General features: G+C 41.5%; 1 protein-coding gene and 1 long non-coding RNA gene across 4 annotated transcripts in view; one reads left to right on the forward strand and one right to left on the reverse strand.

Moving 5' to 3' along the window:
- Positions 1-9028: 9028 nt before the first annotated feature.
- Positions 9029-14355, reverse strand: LOC116184309 (uncharacterized). 2 transcript variants are annotated; one of them, XR_014954924.1, is made up of 4 exons: positions 13056-14355; positions 11387-12661; positions 9891-9952; positions 9029-9205 (listed from the first exon to the last, which is right to left on the reverse strand). It is a non-coding gene; the product is annotated as an uncharacterized LOC116184309 (long non-coding RNA). The 2 variants fall into 2 exon arrangements; XR_014954923.1 differs by having other exon boundaries at positions 11387-14355.
- Positions 14356-14393: 38 nt separating this feature from the next.
- Positions 14394-24682, forward strand: part of WDFY2 (WD repeat and FYVE domain containing 2) — a 57594-nt gene continuing 47305 nt past the window's right edge. The window contains exon 1 of one of the 2 annotated variants that reach the window (XM_021526595.4): positions 14394-14705. In XM_021526595.4, the coding sequence (XP_021382270.1) occupies positions 14569-14705 (137 nt within the window). In that variant the 5' untranslated portion in view covers positions 14394-14568. The remainder of the gene's footprint in view (positions 14706-24682) is intronic. The other variant, XR_013339494.2, reaches the window with a different exon arrangement.

Below are 24682 nucleotides of genomic sequence, written 5' to 3' on the forward strand. Positions count from 1 at the left end.
TTTGTGTCTTCTTTTTTTTAGTCTTCCTTTGGCCATGTTCTCTACATTGAACTCACTTGCTTTTTGATACAAATAAAATTTTATTGCTTACTTGTCTTGCATACATAACAGCATGTATTGTTGGGGGGGGGTTGTTTTGTCCTGTAGGGGTTTTTTACTAGTTTCAATGCAGGGGGGTTTGACCCTAATTTTTTTTTTTCCCCTCTTCCTGAAATTCTTACCAAAGATGAACTGATTAATCTTATAATTCAGGTAACCTAGGTAAACAGAAGACTTTTTTTATGTATATTCTAGGACTTGAATGAGGATGCCTATTTTTCCAAGATTAGCAGAGGCAACTGCCTTCCTTTGAAACTGGCACCTTTTAGAAGCCTGTACTTTGGGTTCCCTAGCACCAGAACAGAGTGAAAGTACATCTCTCTGCAGAACAATGACCTCTAAAAGAAGTAGCATTCTGGCTTCTCTTGGCTCATCTTCAAAGACAGCCTCTTTTTCATTGTCCATCCATTGGGAAACCCAGAGGATAGCCTTTGAAACTTCCTAGGGATTTTTGTATTCCCCACCACCCCTCCAGTCATCCAAATCCCTTGCTGTTTCCTGGCTTGGGAGTTGGACCCACAGTGAAGAACAGTGTACCATCCAGAGGAAGAACAGTTAATGTGGAAATGCAAAGAAATGGGTACAACAGGAATTTGATAGAGCTTGTTTTCTAGCTGTGCAGACTGAATGTAGGTACTGGGAGACAGAACTTCTTGAGTATTTGTATACTTAGTACTTAGGTACTTCCAAATAAAGTTATGATGGCAGTGTACAGTATGGGTATTTTCAGATAAAAAACCTGATCTCTTTGAGGTCATCTGACTGACAGAAGAATTCAGTCAGTTAATGATGGAGAGGTTGCAAGGCACCTGAATAGAAGATAAGGAGGTTTCTGTCATTAAATAAATTTTCATTAAATAAATTGTTTTGGATACATGCTTTTTCTTTACTATTGCTGATTGAAAAATCTTCTCGACTATGCACTGTCTTCATATGTATTTAACGGTGTTTAACAGAGCAAGAGCTCTCCTACTTGGTACCATGGAGTAATATTAAATATAATATGGAAAAAGCTACTTAAACTTTTCAAAATTACAGTTGCAATAAGGTAGCACACATAAGAATTCAATTAGATTTACAGTTCTTTATCCTTCCTGATGTGTTACATTACTCCTTTCACTTAAGTTAGGGTTCTAATCAAGAACAAAACCCTGTCTCAGCTCTGGGCCTTTAAATTTATTCTGTGCCCTGAATGCCTAAGGTGGTGCATCAAGATCCAAGGGGAATAGAAAACACCCTCTAACATAAACACCCTGTAGCATACAATAAGGTCTCCCCTTCCCTTCCCTTCCCTTCCCTTCCCTTCCCTTCCCTTCCCTTCCCTTCCCTTCCCTTCCCTTCCCTTCCCTTCCCTTCCCTTCCCTTCCCTTCCCTTCCCTTCCCTTCCCTTCCCTTCCCTTCCCTTCCCTTCCCTTCCCTTCCCTTCCCTTCCTCACCCTCCTCATTTTCCATACTTGAGATGCTGGTGGCACAGCCCATTTGATTACTGATCCCACCACAATGCCCAGGAAAATATCAGTACAGACTTCTCAGTTTCCCACCAGTCCCCCAGGTCATGAACACAGGAGGAGTCGTCTGCACTCACTAAACCAACACGTTTGAGGAGACTTGCTTGTTACGCCAGGACAAAAAAAAATCTCTTGCCAGAATGGCCAGAGATAATGCTTAGGTCTATTGAAAGTTTGAGAAAGATCATTTGTAGCAATCTGCTCTGGTTTTGGGGGTTAATGAATCCTCCACACAAATACTTGTAAAATGTTGCCATGCAGGCTTTCCTCAGGATGACAGAAACAGATCTATGATACTTTTCCTCCACAACACCACTTTTAAATTATTTTTGGGGAGGTTGTTACAGCCCTCCGAGGGAAACCTTCCTGGGGCATGGATGCCTTGCCTGTACCCTAAGCAATCCCCTGTCACTGTTCAGTGATTGCTTTTGTTCATTCCTCCAAGCATTCCTTCTTGCCTTCACTACCAAGTTTCATTAGCCCTGGAAATCATATCCTTCCTGAAGTGCTGGACCTTCCTGCACATTTCATAGCATAGCAACGTAACTCCATTACCATGGATCCCAGACACAAGCCTGCAGAATTTATCTCACTAATCAAGCAGCTAAGGGACACCAATTTCAGCTACAGTCAGCTTGGATTATAAAGCACTTACAGCTAAAACGTGGTCTACAAACACTTCCCAGGGAGGCAAAGCAACGAGCAAGGGTTTTCGTTTTTTTGTGGCTTGTTTGGTTTGGGGTTTTTTAGTGGCAAATGTAATGTGTATAGTCTTGGTAAACAGACAGAAATATTTATTCATCCATAAGCTGTTTCCCACTGAGGTATCACACCTGCATATGGTATTTGAGAGCTGGGAGTCCTTTCTTTATAATATTGCCTCACTTTAGAGGCTTTTTGTCCAACTTTTATTGTGAATGTGATTATTATGCATTGCCATCTTTTGCCCAAAATCAAAATACACTCTAAAATAACAATGTACTCAGTTGCTCCCTGCAAAGCAGCTGGCTGATGACTGATGTTGAATGGAATATGGACCAGTTGATCTTTTTCCACTTAGCAGTTAATGAAAACTTAATCAAATCTCAACTAGTAGCTAATTGGAAATCTCTACAAAAGCCATCTACAAAGCACAGACATAGGTCTCCCAGAATACAATTAACCCTCTCTCATCTAGAGAGGAAATCTGTCATCAATATTTCATGCCTTCGAGGACCTATATCAAGGTGTTTGGGACTGTTGCTGAGTATGTAATTCAAAAGATGCAATTAAAATGAAGTGAGAGGATTTTTTTCGTTTCTACTTTTATGCACCCATTGAAGCCCTGATATAAGGCATATTTGTCATAGAAAACTTTGGTGGGTATCACAGTGAGCAAGTCTGTCCTGCACCAATTTGCATAAAAAATAGCATCTTGTTTTATAAATATTTCAAATGAGAAGGAAGAACACTTAAAACACAGCTTTGAAAATTGCAAAAGGATAATTCTTACTGAGTTAGAGACTATAAAAGCATTTCTTATTAGGAAAAATTTAGAATTGACTTGAGACCAGCTGATAGCAAACCCTGAATTACAAGTATAACCTTTTTTCATAACAAGTCTTCACCAAGCAGTGCTATTTTTGTCAGTGATGAGTTTTTTTTGTTGTTGGATATGGCTTTCAGTTTCATGATGTTGCAATCGGAAAGCCTTGAACGTTTCAGGATCAGTTCTAATATTTTCCTGTTGGTAAGCTCTTTTTAAGGCAACATACCATTTATGGTTATTTTCCAAACATGGGGCCAAAATAAAAAGTCCAAGAAAGCCCATCCCATAATTCATATTGACAGTAAGTGTATGCTTCTCTAGGTTTGGCAGAGTGTGTGTGTGTGTGTGTATACCAGTTGTGTGATAAGTGTGACATTTTCTCTGAGTTTCTTCTGGTCATTTTCTCTTTTAAGGTATTTCTATTTTCTGCTAGCCTGTTTTCTTAGAAACTTTACACTGATACATGCATTTCTGTTTTCTGGTTTGTGTGGCTTGTGAATAAAACTAGCAGTGATTTATATGACTGGAGTCTTGAAGAATGAAATGTAACAATGCAAAGGTGACAAAACCCAGGCTTTTAACTATTCTGTCCATTTTATTACCTTTCAGGGTTTGCAGGATGATTTTTTAAAAATTTATTTCCCTTGACCAATTCTTCTTTTTTCTCATGTCTTCCATTTCAAGTCCTTTTTATCTTCTCTTTCAGAAAAAGTTACAATATGTTCTTGACATTTCTGCTTAGTTATGTCTTATCTACTTAGATATGGCTCTCCTCAGATGGCCAAGGGGAAAAAAGCCAAAATTACTAATTTGCCCTGACAAGTGTTTTCACTCTTTGTTTTTTCAATGACTGGTTGTGCTGCATCCTGGACTTCTGCAGCAGCTAATAAGTAACTCCTGATGCCAGAATAACTCCTGATTCCAAAGGTTGACAGATACCATTTGAACTCTCATTTCAGAGGTAAATGACAGCCCTTTAACCCAATTACAGTCCAGTGTGGAATAATTGGATCATTTGTGATCCTTCACCAACTGGCTACTGCAGTTAATTTATGAAATATGGAACAGTATTCCTTTTTTCAAGGGGAATTAGAGTCTCATGCTTTAATTTATACATTGTTTAGAATGCTCCAGACTGTTTCTGCCTTAGTACCAATTTTTCCTTTTCTGCATCTGCTCATTGTTTCCTAATTCCCTTTTACTATACTGAATCTATTACTTTTGTGTTAATATGCTTTACAGTAGTTTTCACTGAGACATTTGGAGTTTTTACTTTTGTCACATCATCCCTCTAATTAATACAGCCAATTTTACCATATTGTCAATTACTTTATGGAGTATATAACTGGAATTGTGACCATCATCTAAATCTGTTCCTTATTGCACTGCTAGCAATGCAGCAGACCACTGCCACTTGCATCAAACTTCCCTGTAATTCAGACACTGTAGTGAATTCCTTCCCAACTGGCAATAAGAAAGTCTTACACAGCTCTTTCTCTGCTTGAGTTCTCTGTTTTCTGGATTGTGAAATTATCCTTTGCATAATTCAAGAACCACTTCATGATCTCTGTTTGGCAGAATTTGTTACCCAACAGATGTCTGGACAGCTAATGACCTCTGTAAGTACAGCCCTGTGATTTCTTGCTACTGATGGTCCAAGAATTTTTAATCTATTCTGCTACAAGTCAGCACTTGAGCAGCATGTCATCTCTTATTATAAAACAAAAGCATAAAGTGTGTATAAATTTTCTTTTCAGAATTTTGCCTAGTCAGAAGTGGTATTTTTCCCTGATTTTCTTCTGAGTCTTTGTTCACATATGTGTACATGCAATGCACAGATGCACATAGTTCCATATTTTTCCTTGGCCAAAATCAAAGGACATGAATTAAAACCCCTGAAATTAATCAAAATACAGTTTCAGAGAAAAAGTGCTCTCATAAATACATGTCATAACTCACATTACACATTTTTAAGTTAAGGAAATGGCAGATACTTAAAAAGATCTATGGTAGCAAAGCCTTTTTGACTGTCACTTTTACACATATGGTAAATGTAGTCTTACAAGAGGATTTGAAGGCACTGGAATGATGTGTTCACAGTATGAAATCATTCTGCAGCTGCACAACCATTCCTTCTTTCCTCTTCCCCATTCAGATCAGGTTCTAGCCCATCCCTGCATAGGAAAGTTGTCCTAGTTTCTCTTCTGGATTGTTTGTTTTTTTTTTTTTTTTTTTTTCTATTTGGTTATTGGCACTTGTGAGAGGAAAATTGTCAGGCGGGATTGTATCAAAGAGGAGGTAAGAGAGTCCTTAACATCTGGCACTCATCTCCCAGAGGAGGGAGTCAAGGAATTGAATGCTGATTGATGCAGGTCCAGTCAGACATCCCTGTGGAAATATTCTGCAAGCCAGGTGCTGAAGTCCCTAGAATGAAGTGCTTGAGAGGATAGCTTGACCTCAATGTGTGCCACTGTGAGGGAGAGAAATAAGGCTGCCTGCATATAGGTGCTCCTCTAGTAGTCAAGGTCCTGGCAACTGCCAGGGACTCTCTCCACATAGCTCCTGAAGTGCCAGGAAGTTTGCTTGATGCCCCACTGCTACCTGCTTCTGCAATGGAAGAGCTGATGTGTCCAAACTGCTGGATTGGAAGGTCCCAAAACCCTGGAGAAAGGTTTATCAGCTGGATCTACACTGGTAAGGTTCAGAAGCCAATGCTCTTGTATTCTATGCAGAGCTCTTGCAATGGATGTATAGGCAGATTACTTGGCAATTTTGGCATGAAGCCTCTAGCAGCTTCTCAGATGGTACAAGGATCTGGCTTGGAGAACAGCATGAAGCAGGAGTCATTTCCTCAAAAGAGATTTTACATCATCGCTTTTGGGTAAGGAAGAAAACCTAGTTCTGCAGTGCAAGGTGGGACACACAGTTTGGCCTCAGAACCCAAAGAAAAATGTCTAGTCTGTTCTGTGAGCTAGACAGCTGGAGAAGGTACCTGAATTTTATGCTACAGTTTGGTCTTGGTCTCTCTAGCTTTGGCAAAAGGTTTCTTTTTCAGCTTGGTGAGGATTTTTTTTTTTTTTTTTTTTTGCTTGGTTGGTTTTCTGTTTGTTTGTTTTGTTGGGTTTTTTTGGGTTGGTTGGTTTTTTTGGTGGGGGGAGTTTGAGGATTTTTGATTGTTTGTTTAATTTAAGTAGGTGCCTACATGCATATCTAATTCTGGTTTTCTTTAGACAGAGAAACCTGTTTCTAACACTCATTCAGTACAGTTGAAAGGATCTTTACATGTTCTTAATTACTACCCATCTTCTTCTCCAGTGTCTTCTCACTTGAACATTTAGGGAGACATGGCCAATTCTTACCGTTTCTTGTCATGGTCACTGGCAATACTATTGCCTTAGTCTCCTCCTGTTACTGGGAACTGATCTAACATGCCAGACAAGTCATTTTGATTTCAAGAGCATCGCTTGGCCTATTATGGAGTCTTTGGAGCACCTTTATCTTTTGATACTGATACCTGGTTTAGAGCCTCTGTGTGAAAATTGTCCAGTGCTCATATTAAGCATACAATACAGAGGCTATTCTGGGACTAGTTAGTCTGAATTTTGGGGACTAATAAAAACTACTGAGAGTGTAACTTATTTCTCTCCTCTCTCCCAGCTGGAGACACAGGCTTTCTTTGTTTTCCCATTTGGAATTTCCTTGTGCACTTTCAGAGCTATGAGCTGTACACTTGTCAGTTCCTTAGTCTTCACAGAAGTATTTCTACTATCTTGTCAGATGATGTTTTTTATACAAGGAGGTCACTGAGTTACAGATGAGGACACAATTGAATAATTGGTTTTGCCCTCCAAACACATGTGGCCTCTTGTCTCTAGAGCATTTCCTCTTTTACAATAAAGTGTATTTCTCCCACTTTCATGAATTTTAACATTTGGTGGATGTCCTACAGTGGGCCAGTGCTTTTACACCCACTCCTGTCCCAGAAGAAGTCTCCCTAAAGCAGCTAAACTTGACCCAGATATGGTTCTCTCTTCAAAATCAAAGGGCACTCTGTAGATTGTAACAGTAAACATATGGGCCTACTACAATGCAAGATATTCAAAGCAATCAGACATTCTGGCTGCAATCTATCTAGAGTAAAAATTATCAGGAGTGGCCAGGAAGTAATCAGAATCAAATGCTCTACAACACCATCCATGATAATGCCCATCTAAATGTGGCATTACTGGGATGTCTACATGTGCTCACAGGCTGAGGAACCTCTCACCATAATGATGGCCAGAAATGGTGACTTGCCTGCTAAAGAGAAGGTAGCACATAATGTTGGCACAGAATAAGACATGCAAAGGTTTGATTAGACAATCTGGGATTATTTTTTAACTCCAAATGGCCCTGCAGCAGTGAGTCATAAATCCCTGTATACACTGAAACTTCTGCAATTTTGCTCTCAAGCCGCTTCTTGGGACTTCTTTGCAGAAATAATTTTCTACAGGAGGGATGAGTTCAGCTGCTCTGCTTTAGGAGCCACAAGCTTTTAAAGCAGTCTTTTGTCACAGGTTGGAGTTGAGAAAACTGGCAGCTTAGTGAAGATTCCACCTATTTTTTAAGGACTCAGATGCTTGTTTGTACAATATGGAGCTTTTCACATAATTGCAGTAAGGGATAAAAATGGCTTGACTGCAAGAAAACTGCCCAGCTCCAAAAACCTTCTATTAAAATGATGCCAGAGCTTTGTTAGCAGCAGCATTGCTATCTTTTAGCCATAAGTTGTATCAGACTTCTTGTATTTTTTAATTATTCCTTCATTCCTTCTAAAAAGGTATTTTCAAAATTAACAAGCAATAAATATTTTTATATTTTTAATTGTAGTTTATATTTTAATAGTAGTTTTCTTGATTTTCTCAGTTTTCTCTTTGTACACTCAGATTATAGAATCACAGAATGGTTTTGGTTTGAAGGAACCTTAAAGATCACTGAGTTCCAACCCACCTGCCATGGGCAGGGACACCCTTCCACTACACCAGGTTGCTCAGAGCCCTATCCATCCTGATCTTGAACACTTCCAGGGATGGAGCAACATGTTTTTGCCTGAACAACATGTTAGTGCCTCACCACCTTCCTTGCAAAAAGTTTCTTCTTATGCCTAATCTAAACCTACTTTAAAACCCTTGCCACTTGTCAGGCCACCACAAGCCTTGGTAAAAAGTCTCTCTGTCTTTCTTACAGGCTCCCTTTATATATTGAAAGACTGCAATGTTTCCCTGGCACCTTCTCTTCTCCAGGCTGAACAGCTCCCAACTGTCTCTGCCTTTCCTCATAGAAGAGGTGTTCAAGCCCTCTGACCATTTTTGTGGTTCTCCTCTGGACCAGCTTTAAGAGGTCCATGTCCTTCCTGTGCTGGGGATGGCAAAGCTGGATGCAGCACTCCAGGTGGGGTCTCACAAGGGCAGAGCAGAATCGCCTCCCTGCACCTGCTGGCCACACTACTCTTGTTGCAGCTCAGGGTGTGACTGGTTTTCTGGGCTGTGAGTGCACATGGCTGGGTCATATCCAATTTTCCACTCACCAGTATTCCCGAGATCGTGGCAAGACTGCTCTCCATCCGTTCATCCCCTGGCTTGTATTGGTAATACACTGATCTGGCTGCAGGACCTTGCACTTGGCTTTCTTGAACTTTGTGAAGTTTCAGATGGTTGAAAGCATTTTGTCAATATAACAACATCTACTGTAGACCCATGTGTAATAAAAGTGAGAAAATTTAAAAAAAAAACCCAAAAGCCAAATGTACTATAGTTATTGTAAGAAGTTGTTCCTTGATATTCCCTGGATATGTTCTTAATTGCACACTTTGGATGGAAGAAAAGGAAATATTTCAAAGCTTTCATATAGTTCATGCATTCTGTAAGACAAATTTATTTACCTTTCATGCAGGTTACATAGGTGATTTTAATACATTTTCCAGATACAAAACTGTGTTTGGTGATGATACTTTATGATTCTTCAATATCACAGAGGGAAGATTTAGGAAAAAAAAAATGTTTGAAGATGTTTACATCTTTAGTCCTTAGGCCTAGAAAAAAAAATGAGAATAATGAGCTTAGAAGAATTTGTGGTCAGAATGTTCTACCAAAAAGACAGTGAATTAAATTACAGAGGTTTTTTTACAGAAAGTTTGGAGCCCAAAATGTGAGTAACACTATAGCAGGATCAATGAGGACAAAGGAAACAGCAATAAGACTGCATACAATGCCAGAACTGCTTATGGGGCAAAATGTATGAGCCAGGAGTTCTCAACTGCAGCCCACACACTGACACAGCATCATTTTTTTGTTCTCACATGTTCACAATCAGTTACAAAGCCAACAGCACTTGCATGGCAGCTAAAAATGAGTATATATTTTCTCGAGAAGGTGCTACACAGTGGAACTGCCATGTTTATTTTTTAATGCTAATCTTTCTCTCCATAACATTGACTCAGAGCAGATTCAAGCTCTGTTACTCATAGACTCTCATTTTCTCAATGGTCACATAAATCAAAATTAATTAAATATAGAAGAAAACTGTCACAATGAGCATGTAGGGCTTGTTAATAGAAATGTGATAGGTGGTACACTATTAATTGTGTGACTGATAAATACCTGGAGCAAAATAAAGAGCAGCGATTAAATTTGAAGGTGCATTTTTGTAACAAGTTTCATATTTTTAGGCAAGATGGACATTTTCCATAGAACATTTTGGTACTTTGTGAAGTTTACCTTCCTATATAAAGAGCCCATCTATATTTGTTTCCCACAGTCTTCCAAGAATGATGTAGCATCTGAAATTAAAAATACCTTTCAGTAACTATCTTATGAAGGCTGTCACTGATGACAAAATAGTAGAAGATGACAATTTTAAGCATGCATTTTTGCAGTGGCATAAAAGTGCAGGTATAGAATAAATTGTAAATTGCATATATTGTAAAGCTGGAAAACACTTAGTTTACAAATGAGCAGAGAAGAAAAGCATGAGAGAGAATAAAACACTGTATTCAATGACTATTGAGAGTCAAGTCTACTTGTTGCCAAATGGTTTTTACCTATTTTATATGGTTTATCTGTTGTGTATCTGTCCTTTGATTTTGCATGGGTGATTAAAGAAGAGGCCTCAGAAGCCAAAATCTGGCTTGCTGTCAACAGAGCAATTTTAAATTTCAGCACTGAATCAGTCAAAGGGCAGTTTTGCTCCCACACTAGTTCCCTTCTTGCAGGTTGGCTCAAAAAGCTCAAAATGGCTCAGAAGGGAGTGAATAGTTTGGGCCTAACAAGTAATCACCGTAAACCAGTTTTTCTTTATTAGAGGCCTCTTTTCATGACTTTTACTATTACTTTTATTATTGTTGAACACTTTGTAAAAGGGCTATTTTTCATACCACCCACAAAAAGACCAATCTGTTTATTAAATTGTCCTATGCCTACTCAGTGGCCCAAGTGCTTCACAGTTTTAGGTGAAATATATGAGAGATGTTACTTACTTTGCCAGATCATCTAATGGTCATAATTATGCAGAAAAATACAATTACACCAAAACAGAACATGTTGCTGTGCTTTTCAGTCAAAGGATTTCACCTCAGCTTGTAACCAGAGTAACAACTTTGCAGAGCAGGAGAATATCTAAATACAGGGCTGACAGCAGAGCAGGGAACCTTCAGCTCCTTCCTCTCTGGACCACTCTTTCCATCTGCAGGTCAGGGTTCTCTCTGCTTGTCTAAACTGTCACACAATATGTGATTACCTACTTTTTAAGACAACTTTAGTATGTAAGACTTAGAAGAATCTCACACTTTTATGTCAAAATAAATAGACATAAAAAAAAAATCCCAAACCCAAGCAACCAAACAGAAGATGGAGCCAGAGAGAAACTTTTAAAGCAAATTGCCAGAGAAGATGGGGAATTCGGTTTGCTCCAACTCCTGAACTCCAAACAAGACTGCAGGTAAGGAATTGGAGAAAGTGCTTGGAGACTCTGCTGCAGTACGAGGGCATGGAAAGAGGCTCCACTGTGTGTGAACGCATCAGTCGGAACCAGCACAGCTGCTTCCCCGGGGTGTTCTGTCCCCACCCTGTGTGTGAATAACATGAGCCACATAAAACTGCTGCTTGGAGGCAGAGAGCCTAAGTTTGCTCTACTCCAATCAAAAGAATGAAAGAAAGTCAGCCTGACTCAAGAATAGAAAGGCCAAAACTAACAGAGGGATGGATGTGTCATTTACCGTGATGTCACACCAGAATGCAGAGTAAGAGAAATGACGCTAAGAACCAAAGACGAGGTAATATGAATTCGATATAAAGTGAGCTGCATTTTTCAGCTTGATTTTCATTCTGTCTTACTGGTGGATGCACTCTTACAAGAAAGTTCACGTAATCCAAGCATACCTACTAGAGAAGAAATAGAATCTTTAAATTATGTCATCATGTAATTTTTGCATTTTCTTTCAAAGAGCAAATACCAGAGGAATATCTTATAATTCTTAATGCCACAACATTTTTTTAATGCAGAAAAATAATTGAATAAGCTTGCTTTTCTCTACCTTCAGATTCAGATACTAAGTTGTCCTGCTTTCAGTACTAGCAGAATTTTTAATCCATGCAATCTGACCTGAAAGCTATGACAGAAAATGAGAAAAATATATTCTAGGAAGTGTTTATGAGATTTATTTGCTTGATTTTTTTCTTTTCAGTTATATGGGGGAACACTTTTCTAAACTACCTTAGTTTTGCTTCTGTAAGTTCTTATTAAACTTGATATCTACAGCAATTCTAACTTTGTCTGAACTGTCATACAAGACATGTTACCAACTTTCTGTCATTATAGGAAAATTGTTTATTGTTTTGTTTAACAGTGGTAGACGGAGGAGAACACTCAGGTCTTCTTGGTAATTTCCATGCCTTTTCCAGCATCACAGTACTCTTTAAGCCTGTTGGAGAGAGTGCAAGAGGAAGCTCCAGGTTCCTACCTTGAAATCTTTCTATTTCTTCTGTCTCCCGTACTCCTCTCCCCAGGTTTCCATACATTACTTTTTCTTCCATCAGTCATACCAAAATTGCTTTTGTGTGCCATAATTCCTCAACCCTATTTCTGCATCTCATCAGGGAGAGTCGAGCACTGACCTCAAGTTTGCACACCTGGTAAAATGATGTACTAGACCTCAGGACACCTTTCTATTATTCAAGTACTTTCCTGGTCTTGCAGAGGAAATCACCATTACAGATAAGCTTTAAAAAAATGCCCTCGAGAATTTTATCATGACTAGCCACTGGAATTCTGGAATCTCTCTTGCATTGTGTAGTTTGGTTTTTGTTTTTTTTTTTTCCTCTCCTTCCTTTCTCCCCAAAGGAATCTTATTTCCAAAGACCAGCTATTTATATAAAGCATATATTTGATTTTGTCATATTAACATTTCACTTCAGTCCAAAATGTATGCTTGCCTTTCAGTGTTTTCCTCTAAAGAGTGTCTTAAACCTTGAAGGAGTAGTTGGACCTGGAACTGTTTAAGGGTATAAGAGAGACAAGATAATAGGGAAGAGTTATGTTTCAGTAGGCAACAGAAACAACTCCTTTCAGTCCCACGACCCACACCTTTGCTTATCAAGACACTAATTTTCTCAACTACTTTCTTCCTTGAAAACCTTTTTGGAAAATGGATTCTGGGTCTCCCAAGAGCCTGCAGACTGCTGTCTCCAGCATATGCTCAGCCCCTGTTTATCTGGCAGCGATCCAAAATGCCAAATCTTGAGAGCAAACTACTGCAAGGTCAGTAGACCTTACCAGATTTCAGTTCAAAAGACATTTTTAGATATAGTCTGAAAACTAACAAGTATATCAATCTTCAGAGAGTACCTCATACCTCATCAATCAAGTAGTGAGACAAGCATTTCTACCTGTAGGTCTAGCCTAGGACTGCAGGATCATCCACAGCAGAAAGAAGGGTCTTTGACTCTTCAGTAGTAGCTCCCTTCCAAGAACGATGAGGAAGAAATATTATTTAGTCCAATCACACATCCTCAGGGAAATAGTTTGAGACTGCAGATTCTGTAGAATCTGCAAATTCTACAGATATCCTGTAATCCAGCTGTTGCTGACCAGACCTTTCCTTTTACAGTACACTTGTGGACCTGTCACGTTTAGTTGAGAAAGCTTAAATTCTTGCTATGGTCCTGAAGACACTGATTGTTTGTTTAGGAGAGAGCAGAGAAGAGATTACTAAACATGGTAAAATTTCATTTCTGTCACAAGGAATTGACTTTTATCTTTCCTCTGTTGCCTCTGTCTACTACATAGACAACAGAAGTGTGAGTGGGCAATCAAGATTTGTCCTATTGCAGGCGCTGCTGTATTCTACTCCTGGAAAATAAAAATTAATCTCCCAATCTTGGATTTTTTCATACATGACTTTTTTTTTTTTTTTTCCCTCCCCAGGAAAACCACAGTTCATTGAGCTTAGTGTGGGTAAATTTAAAGTTGCAGCTGAAATAGCACTTTCCAATCTGCTGAGAACTTCTGCAATGTAGGACAGCAGCTCAGACATTGAGCATGATTTTCCAGAATGTTTCGAGACAGATTATGAAAGTTTGGCATATACCTCAGGAGGAAGCTGCCTTTTCACTGGTTTCAGCACAGAGCTTTGGGCAAGTGATCTTTCTCGGAGCTCAATGAATCTGTCAGGAAAAGCGAGTGAAAAGAAGGCGCTTGATGAAAACGAGCTGCTGGAAGTCTGCGGAGTTTCCCTTAGGAATAACCTTTCTGAAAGAGAATTTCTGCTGGCGCCTCTGCAGCCCTGCCTGCCAGCGTCCCTGTCTAATGCAGCACCAGAAATCCCATTTCCTTCAGTCCCAGGAAAAACTAAGATAGGAAAATGTAAACAGAGGGATGCAGATACTTTCGCTCAACATTCCGTTTAATCTTTACTCGCGCTGGGTTGTTTTCGCCCGGCGCTCACAGCAGTGTGGGGCTGACCGCACGGAGCCGCAGGGTGCCGGCAGTCCATAACCGGGCACGGCTCAGCGAGGGACGCGCTCCCCGGGCTGTCCCCGGGGCGAGCCCGCGGCCGGGCAGGGCAGCCCTGGCAGGAGAGGGGCGCTCCCAGCTCCGCCGGAGCGCGGCTTTCCCTTCGCCAAGGCGCGGCTCGGCAGCCCCGCTCCGCGAGATGGCGGCGGGCGCCCGCCATTTCCCGCCCCTCGGGGCACCGCGCCCCGCCCGGCCCGGCCCGGCCCTGCCCGCTCGGGGGCGGTGCCGCCGCCGCCGCGCTCTCCCTGCTGTCCCTGCTGTCCCTGCTTCCCAGGGAGCGCCCGGCTCCGGCAAGTCCCTCCTCCGCCTCGGCGCTGCGGGCCGCCTCCCTCCCTCCTCCCCCGGTCGTAGCCTCCTCCGGCGGCAGCGGCGGTGCCCGCCGGCCCCATGGCGGCGGAGCCCCAGCCCAAGGCGCTGACTCGCAAGCCCCTCCTGCTCAACAAGGTGGAGGGCTCGCAGGAGGTGGTGAACATGGCAGCGATAGTGCCCAAGGAGGACGGGGTCATCAGCGTCTCCGAAGACAGGTACCGGGGAGCGGGTGTCCAGCGGGGCCGCGGCGGTGGTCTGTCGCCTCCCACCACTGCTGCCGGTGATGGTGGCACTGCTGGGCCCGCGATGCGGGTCCTGGATGGTGGTTCCCCATCACCAGCACCAGCGGGAGGCGGTGGACCCGCCGGCGAGGGATGGTGGAGGCAGACCACCAGCATCCCGGTGCGATGTAGACTCCACCACCCGGAGCCCGGGCCAGCGCCAGGGTGGCGGTCTGACATGGGGACACTGCTTTAGGCAGACACATCGCGTCCCCCTGGAGCAGGGGTCTCCAGCGGAGTGTCCCACTCCTCCTCCACCACTGTGTGGGTCAGGACAGTGACCGGGCTGGAGCGCCGCTGAAACTCGCAGGACTTGAGTGACTTTTCTTAGCGTGGGTAAAATGGGATTTGAGATCCCCTTCATCACGAGGATTGCAGGGGAGTCTGTGGAGATCTTTCACCTTGCCTAAAGATTGTGGTGGCACTGGCTGAAACAGTAGTTTTGGTTCCCGTTTCCCCTCTCCAAACGTTTCCTGGTAATTGTTTAAAAATACCGTGTATCAGTGATAAGATCTTGGAGTTAAATCCCACGTTGAAAAGCTGCCAAGGAGGAAAATGCTTTCAGGCCCCTTAGCAGGGCTTTGCAGGGACTGGGGCTGCCCAGGGGCAACTCTGTCTCTTCTGAAAGAGCTCAAACTTGATTCAGCCCTGCAGCTGGAGCTTCAAAATTTTATCTTGAAAACCTTTTATTTCAAAATAAGTGCTTATTTTTCTTGCAGTGCCCATAAATAGTTATTTTGGGCAGGGTTTCTTTGCAGCTCAGGTGTACAGTGTAACCTGTGTCCTAAGATAGAGAGACACATGTTGTTGACCAGCATGTCAATATGTTTTGATACTTAAGGGCGTTTGGATGGACTGTTTCTCATGGATGCCTGTTCTGTTAAGTGTCTGCTTTTGTGTCTCTGCAGACTTTCTGAAAAACTGACGGTATTTTCTTTCATCTTTGTCCTCACTGTGACTTAGTTTTCAGCTGTCAAATATGTATAAATTTAAGATCATTTTAGTTCAGCTAAGCTGAGGTCTCCAAGTGAACTCTCATGCCTGCCTGCAAGAGGAGCTGAGCTACTTAAAACAAGTGTACGGTCAAAGGAACTTTAAGTAGAGTTTTACATTGTTATATGCTCACAATTTTATTGTCTTCGTATTTTTTATATATTTAAAGTTTTGTTGACTAAAGCTTGAACTTATTTGGGCTCATTATAGCTTGTTAAGTTTACTTAGCAAATTCTTTTTACCTGTAAGAAGGTATTAGTGAAATTTATTTCCTCTCATATAGATGTCTGTCTCAATCTCTGCATCTTCCCTCACCTTAGCAAAAATACATAACTTTAGTTGTTGATGACAGGTTGATGCTCCAGGTTGATATTTCTGTGTAGGGAAGGGGATTGCTGAGGCATCTTTATTTTCACTAGTAACTTTCAAGAAACAAGCAGTGAAGAAGAAGCCAGGAGTTTCACACTAGGAAAGTCTGGAGGTTCCCAGGCTATTTTCTGTTTAAGGAAATTGACCAGGTAATGTGGCTGCTGGTGGGACTTGTTTGCAGGATCCTTGACATGCTACAAGTTATGATCCTGCCTTTTATTTCTTTAGGCATGAAGATGTTGGTTGATGGGTCTTTCATTTTCTTCTTGAATTAGCATTTTTATTGTAATTAAAAGGTTAAGAGTTTAAAACTGCCTTGGAAGGAATAGCAGGTTGGGAGTCTAGCATGCAGGTTTTAGGCTACCTGGGGTGAAAGCATAATTTGTCAGACTTTCAATACCCGTGTAGTATGATTAGGCTTGTGCAGATCCTTATGGGCACCTTTTCCTGTTTGGACCTGCCTTCTCCTGTCAGCGTTGACATGGTTGTTTAATGTCCATGGAATGTGGAGGGCTTTTAGAACTTCCCAGAAACTGTTAAGAATAGTTATGGAGATGTTATCTGTCCCATTACTTGTGAACCAAATAAGTGAGTTTTGTCCACATTTCCCTATGATATGCACTGCTCATATGAGGAAAATATTCTGAAACCTCTGCAAAGAACTTCAGCTGGAATTGCCATCTCCAGCAATTGCTTCAGGCTGGGATATCATCTGTACGTGAAAGAGGAATTGTTTTGCTGGTGAATGGCTGAACACATCATTATTGAAGCCGTTGGTAGTCTTTGCATGCGCAACAGCTAGGTGCCACTTTAAAGGTTTTCTTTGCTGCATGATGTGGCCCTATACACCTAAACCTTTAAAAGCAGGAGCTAGCTTGGTCTCTGGTCCCAATTTTGTATGGCACTAGTGGTGTTATCTGGTTTTAAAAGACACAAAAGTGGTTTTAGCTACAGCTTGCAGTAGTCATGGATTATATAGCCCTGCATGTTTGTAGCACATACAGGCATATATTTTAAGACATAAAATTAAAACTATGTAATAATAGGGAGTGTGGATATTCCTCATAAAGAAAGACAAAGCCAGGGGAAAGAAGGAATGGGCGGGGGGGGGGGGAAGGGGGGAGGCAAAGTGGGTTTACATATTTAACTAGATTCTCAAAACTTTGTATACCCAACAGGGTTGGAGTTCCTTTTTAGTATGTGTCATTTGTACAGGTGATGCTCATAGATTTTCTCTTCTGAATCCTGGTCACTTGTGATAATTGAGTGATGTTCATTGTGTCCTAATCTTAGTGGGTTTTCTAATTCTATATCTGGGCAAAATAGACTGAGCCTGTATCTACAGTACAGCTGGTATGCATTGGAAGGGTAAGATATTTTATGGTTTTCTTCTAAGAAAAAGGATGCACCTGTCTAGACAGGTGGGAGTTAAAATAGTGGCAAAATTTGATATCCAGGAACATATAAATCTAATGCAGGATGACTCTAAGAAGTTACTAGCTTTCCTCCATCTCTTTCCCTGCCAGCAAACACATGGAATCAACAGACATATATAGCCAAACATGTCTTGAGTGATCCATAGCACTGTATGCTCATGTGAAGTTAGACTGGGATTTTCCTAATGTGCACAGCTGATCCTAAGCTGTCATCAGCTTCCTCAATATTAAAAGCATGCACTACCGTTTCAAAATTGCAAAGTATTCTTGTCTTTTGTTGCCTTCAGAGGGAGATGTGGGTGTTGGGCATGTCTGAAAAGTAGGTCACTGGCATGTCAAGTTCAGACATATCTAACTCCATGCTCCAGAGAAGATTTAGTGTCATTAATCTTACCTGGGCATGAGATACAGTGGGACAAGTGCACTAACTGACCCAGCTTTCAGTGCAAGCAGTTCTGCTCGGTGCTGGCACACTCGTGTGTTTCTCAGGAGCCTGCCAGTGCTGTGAGTGCCAATTCAGCTGGGCTTCGATGTGCTGATCCTGTGTCACCCATGTGCTGATCGTATGTCACTCTGCAAGACTGGCAGGAGGGTCTGGGTGTCATTGTGGTGAACCTGCACTTTGCTAATAGCCCTCTTTTTACCCCTAACTGGATTGTGAGTGAGGAAAACTTCCACAGAAGCTGGTGTAAACGTCTTTCCTGGTAAATACGAACTCTGCTCTGTGCCCTCCTGTGGATCAGAGTTCTGTACTCACTTCCATGCCACAGACCTTCTAAACATAGGTGTTACAGTCAAGAACTGTTCTTGAACTATTCACAAGTGAAAGTTTTCACGGTCAGCTGAAAATTGTCATAATCCTTTTATTTAAAAAATATAAGCATTCTAATCTCTTGGTGACAAGATCTAGGAGAAAAATATTTATCCCTTTATCCCACAGCTTTTTTTATTTAATTTAACTTTTTTGTATTAAGGGTGTAGAGACCTTTGTCTTCTCCATTACCTTGTATTATCTTAAGCTCTTTTTGAACTCAGTTATCTCAGCTTCTTCATATGGATCACTGTATAAACAGTGAGCCCAGACTGTTTATCTTATGTGTCTTCATCTCACATAGAGAAAACTATGTAGAGCTTGTATTGATAGGTTTAGTTTACAGTTTGAGCGTTTTAAATACAGATGTGCACTTCAGTTGTCCAAGGCTTGTGTTCTGGGTGTGCTAACTAGCAGGTTTTTTAGGGGGCACGACAACTTAATGTCCATCTTGTGTAAATTAAAATCTTTTTGCTAAACTAACAGTGGACTAAGAATGGGAATATGCATATGTGACAAGAAATGTGGGAGTTGTCTTTGGTTTTGTGGTGACATGACTTCTAACATGGAGAACTGTGATCTTTCCGCCCTCAAGTATATCAAAAGTAATCTTTTTCTTCTTGTGGTTTTTGTGTCCAGATCTAGAACATTGAGCATACAGTATCATAGTTCATGCCTGTGAAAAAGCTCTAATGGAAGGGTGGGATTCTTCACACAGTGCTGTATTCAAGCAGGGTGCAAGGAACCACAGATTCTTGGTAAACTGAGTTTTATTTCTCCTGTGGTGGAGTAGTAGAAAGTGATTGCTTTGCCCAGCAGTATGGCTGCTCTTCAGGTCTGTATTCTTATCTGAGCACAGGGTTACATCACTGATGTCAGCTCTGCCTTGTATGTGGCTGTTGGTTCACGGCAGAAGCGCAGGTGCTGTGAGAACTGATTTTGATGCTGTCTGTGTATGTTTATCAGTCTAAGCCTGTAAGTTTCACACCCAGGTGATTGCAGTATGAGCAGCAGCTCAAGCAGGGCAGAAGGTGTGAATGCTCTTCACAAGTGTAAAAGGACTTGTTCCTGCCTGGAGGCTTTTTAAATTTTGATAAAAACATCAGTCACCAATAAAATTGATAGGAATTGAAAAGACCTAATGCTGTAGATGCAATTTGGTTGCTCTTTTTGTGTGTGTATGTGTTTTTTTAAACTGAATTTTTTAGATATGTTGTAATTTGATGAGTGCGTGTTTGGAATAAAGGTCAGGGTGGAGGTTAGTGCTGGCTGTTTGTGAAGAAGAAGCGGATGCTGGCAAGAGGCTTAAGAGAGAAGACAGGAGGTCCAAAAGAACTTGGAAACAAACATTGTTGCAGATGTTGAAAAGTACTTGTTCTGTATTTGACTAACATGTATCCTGTTGAGATGCCAAAATCTGAGATGAGCACACAAAATGTCTTGCTGAGTGCTTGTTCGGAGCGATAAACTCCACTTACTAACTTGTGGGAGACCTTGCAATGTTGTACTTTTTTAATTCTCTGTGCCACTTTCTGCCACCGCTTCTTGAAGGTTGTCTGAGCTTGTGGATCCCTTCCTTTAAGATGCTCTCCTCCTGTGTGTCAGTTAAAGATTTAAAGTACAAGCATTTAGTCTCATCTCTCTGATCTGAGCTGTCCTGAAACTAACTAGCTCATGTAGGTCAGTGCACAGATTGATGAAACTCCTTCAATTGCATCACCTGTCGAACTGAGCTAAGAGCCCGTGCGACAAAGTTCATGTCTTAACTGCAAGACAACAGCTGCAAAACTGTGCTCTGATGTGACTTGGACCACAGCTTGTACAGCCCCAGCTTCAGCAGCACAGTTGGGCAGCATGATAGAGTGGAACCTTAGGTGCTTGAGCCTTTCAAGTTAGAGGTGCGATGGCTTTTAATCCCCTCTCTGTTTTAGAGAATATTCCTTCTATAAAAGATGTGGGTGAATATATCTTATATTAGAAGCTTTATATGGAATAACAAGAGCTGCTCAATACACCTTCTTTTTTCCTCCTGGTAGCCTCTTTTTCTGCCTGTTGCTGAACAGAGTTCTTGAGTGTCAGCAAGTTTTGGGATGATGCATCTGCTTCCCATATTAACCAGTTCTCATTTTTCTGCTTGTCTTCCCTGATGCCCTCTTAATTTCCCTAGCATCTGTTTACACAGAGACTGGATCTCTCATCAGTGGCTCCTGTTTGTCAGGCTTGCTGATCTTCTCCTGCAGTCTCTCAGTTCTGCAGCTGAACAGTGCTTCTCGCCAAGAGGGGACTGCACAATGCCACCTCTGTGTGTGGCCTGTGGACCCTGGAAGAGAAACAAATACCAGTTATGGAGTCCATGCAGTCCAGAGATGGCATATAACTAAAAATACTCCGTTGCAGGAAACTTAATTGTTTTTCTCTTCAAGATAAAGATGACTAGAGAAGGCAGTGATGCTGCAACACCAAATGGCTGAAATACCTTAAACTAAAGGAACTGCAACAGTTTTGAAGCTACTGAGCTATTTAAGTAAGGCTGACCTTTCATTATGGGTCACTTAGCAGACTGAAGGTCTCAAATAGCATGTGACCATTGTAGTACAATAGAAATATGTCAGTAGCTTGTTTGAGCTGCTTTACAGTATTTTGTTTACTGAGACACTCTTTTCTTTCCCTCTCTCCAGCTGCGCTGGTGATTCCATGGCATCTGCCAACACTGATCTGTGCATAGATTTCCAAGCAAGATCTTTTAGCTGTGTAATACTGCATGGAAGAGAATTGGTCAAAAGTGGCACAAGTTTTGTAAAATGGTGTTTGTAACAACCCTAAGAGAAGTCAGAAAAATACTTGGCAGCTCAGAGATCAAATGGAAAGGAGAGAGTAGGAGGGCATAATGCAGGTACTCTGTTGCTGCTTCTGTGGTCAGGAGCTCTAAAAGCTTCTTAAATGATGAGCAATGGCCTAAGGGGAGCAACTGGCTTTTGTACAAGTGTCTTCTGTGCATCACTGTCTTCTGTGCACTGTAACCTCTCAGACACTGAAGGATTATTTATCTAAAACACTGCTCTTTTTGCTTCATCACACTCTGGCCAAATATGAGTGTATTTGTATAAAACTTCTGGTATCTGCATGTATTTTTTCAGAGATCTGATAAGAATTGCAGCAGTCCATAATCCAGTCTGTTGCAAGACCAGAAGCAAGAAAAAAACCAGCTGTTTCCCTTCTGCATACAGTGTGAGGAGTGATGGATGCAGCCATGCACTGCTGGATGTGGCAGGATGGGATGGGACACCATGGGAGGGAATAGGAGCAGCAGCCATGGAGTATTGAGGATGCACAGCAGGGTGCATCCTGTTCAGCAGAGCCTTGTTCTATATGGGGCATTTTAGGAAAGAGAAAATGAAACTTCATTCTTTGTACTTTTGTGAGGTAAAGAAATTATGTAAATGGGAAAACTGTAAAACAATCATCCACACAGGATTGAAAGTACCCTTGCAAGCAGTTTTGATGAGTGGCTGGATCCACTTCCTTCTTCCTGGAGAAGGAAGGGGACAGTTTTGTGAGAGAAGAGCAGAAAAGGGCAAGTTTACCAGACAACCCTCCAGGCAGGGACCTTTACATAATCACAAAGCCATATGCATCTCTTGGGGTTCTTCATATGTCACAGTCTGCATGCCTGATGGCTTGTAACTGCACATGAATAATGGCCAAAATTTATATTGGCCTATCAGAAAACAAATAATACATTTTAAAAATTAGGCTGTGCCAAAATTTGAGATGGACAAAATACTGCGTTCATTCTCATGAGAGGGAGAACAGTTGTGGAGGCCGGGCTGAAAAATGTGGTGTTTTAATTTTTCTCTTAGTCAGGCTGCAGGAAATAGCATTGTGTAACTAACCTTGGCCACACTTTGAACATATGGGCTTTGCTTGTCACATCATGTTTATTCACTTAAATTAAGTTTTTCAGGGAACTCTTAAGGTTTGGAGCACTGAATCAAAGGTGATGCCAAAGCACAGTTCTGGGTAGAAAGAACTACTGTTCTGCTGCCAAGTTTGCTGCAAAGTTTTGTCTAATGTTGTCTTTTATTCTCCAAGTCCTGTACCATTCTCTCCTACTATGAGGTGAAAGTATCAATGTACTTAGCAGGTTTTTGCAATAACAGTAGTGATCGATCAGCCCCAGAAAGCAACGCTTTTGACCTTTACAGAAATGTAATCATGGTTTCCTTAGGAGTGGAGTCCTGTGGAGAGAAATCTGAGAAAAGGCTGTCCTAATGTGAAGTGGCCTATTTTGCCATCAGGTTGAATTATCTGGATTCAGGTGATAGAACAAGTACAGTGCTTTGTCTTGAAAGGATATGGAGAGAAGATCCTTGCCCACGTTGAGAACGTGAGAGATAATGAGATTTTGCACCTCTAGCTGTGAGTGCAAATGTGGCAAATTTACCTTTGGCTTCAAATTCATTTATAATAGCAAATAAAGGTTTAGTTGTATTCTTAAGCAGGAGGTGCATCTGCTTTGTAGAACACTCTGGGGCCTTAAAGTTTGCACTCATTTTGCTTATATCCTTACTGTATAATCTTCTTCTTGATCCTAACTGTTATTAATTAGTATCTTCTCATTCCCATACCTCATTCCTTTTTCCCATCCGATACAGAGAAACTCAGACTCTCCTCTCAACTCTGTGTTTTTCTAGAGCAAATGTTGCCTGTGGAGTCATCCAATCTGCAGTTCAAATTGACATTTCAAAGGCTTCATGTTTTCCAGCACCATGTGCATTCCATCAGATAGAATAAAAGTAGGATTTCCAAGGAGATGCTTTCAGCTTTTATGGCAGGTAGCCTGTGGTCCAGCCTAACTTTTGCTGCATGCACAGTTGGTTAAAGGCAGCTGTGGCATTTTGATGGCAGTGGAGGTCCTCTACATGCCTTGTCTGGATTTAGGATTTGTGCCTCGGCTTCACTCTCTCTTTGAGCAGCTCCACCAACAATAAGCAGTTGTCAAAGGATGATTGCCCTTCTGGAGTTACTGGAAGTCCAGCAGGAAAGGTCATGCCTGTGCTGTTCTCCAGCATCAGGCATGATACCCTTGTGCCTGTTCTTGTCATGTTGGTCCCATTGCTTCAGACTCCTGTGGCACTCGATCAGGCCGCAGCATAGCCTGCTTTCTCATGGCCAGGAGCTTAATGGGAGGTGAAAGGGTTTTGCTGAATAGTCCTGTGTTTGTCTGCTAGAGATAAATGTTCTCTGCTTTTCATCTGGCATGGGAACAATTCACTTTAGCTTAGGCAGAAACAAATACTGATAAAAACTAGAGATCTAAGGGCAGTGTGGTAGTACTAACATGGGGAAAAGAGGATTAAAGCAGTCTCTACGTTAATTGTGCTGAGGGCAGAGGGTGAAGAGGTAATGTATCTGTCGAATCAAAATTTACACCTTTGACTTTATTGGCCCCTGATATAATTTAATTACTGAAATTAAGAAGTTAATACTTTTTGCAGCAGTTGAATGACGTGTTTTATTCTGTTCCACTGATACCTGTATCCCATTCAGTCATAACAACTATAATTCATACCAGAAAGAGTATTTTGGGTCTACCAAAGCCTTGCCTGGACTGTTGTGTGTGCTGCCTTAGCAGCTGAGCCTTTTAGTGCTGTCTGATATTACCTCAAGTTTTCTAAATTCTGTTACATCTGAAGTTTTTGAGACTGCATGAGCTGGCATTGACAGCTAAGAATGGACCTATGCTGGATTCCCTCAAGCAGGAGCAAGCAGGGAAAGCAGTCCTTGTAGGAGTATCAGCTGCAGTGGGTGGCAGACCACTACACTTGGCATTATGTATTACATACAGGGGTTGGTTACACAACGTATAAGTACTAATCCATTTCCAAAGAAGAATTCAGTCTCTTCCCTTCAGGAAATGAATCAGACTTCATAAACTGATCTCTTCTTGGTAACTTCTGTAACTGCCAGTTAATGAGTGGAAATAAATTAATATATCATCATGCTTTGAAAATATCAACTGATAAATGATCCTGCCAGATTTCCAGCAGGGACAGACCTATACAAACACTGAACTTCCAGCTTCAAACTCTGATCCCTGTTGTTGCCAAGTAAATTTGTAGCCAAAAGGCCAAAGCACATAAAATTTCAGTGAGCTTGCTATGGTGCTTGGAGTACCATGGCAGTCTGAACTGTGAAACACCAGCAGATAAGGAGCTGTGTTGGGATGGGCTGTTGCAGAGATCTCTCAGCTGTTCTGCAGGAAGAATTACTGCAGTCTGCCCAGCTGCAGGCTTTGCTCT

This window comes from Lonchura striata, chromosome 1, assembly GCF_050655825.1.
Source record: "Lonchura striata isolate lonStrDom1 chromosome 1, ASM5065582v1, whole genome shotgun sequence".
Classification (NCBI taxonomy): Eukaryota; Metazoa; Chordata; class Aves; order Passeriformes; family Estrildidae; genus Lonchura; species Lonchura striata.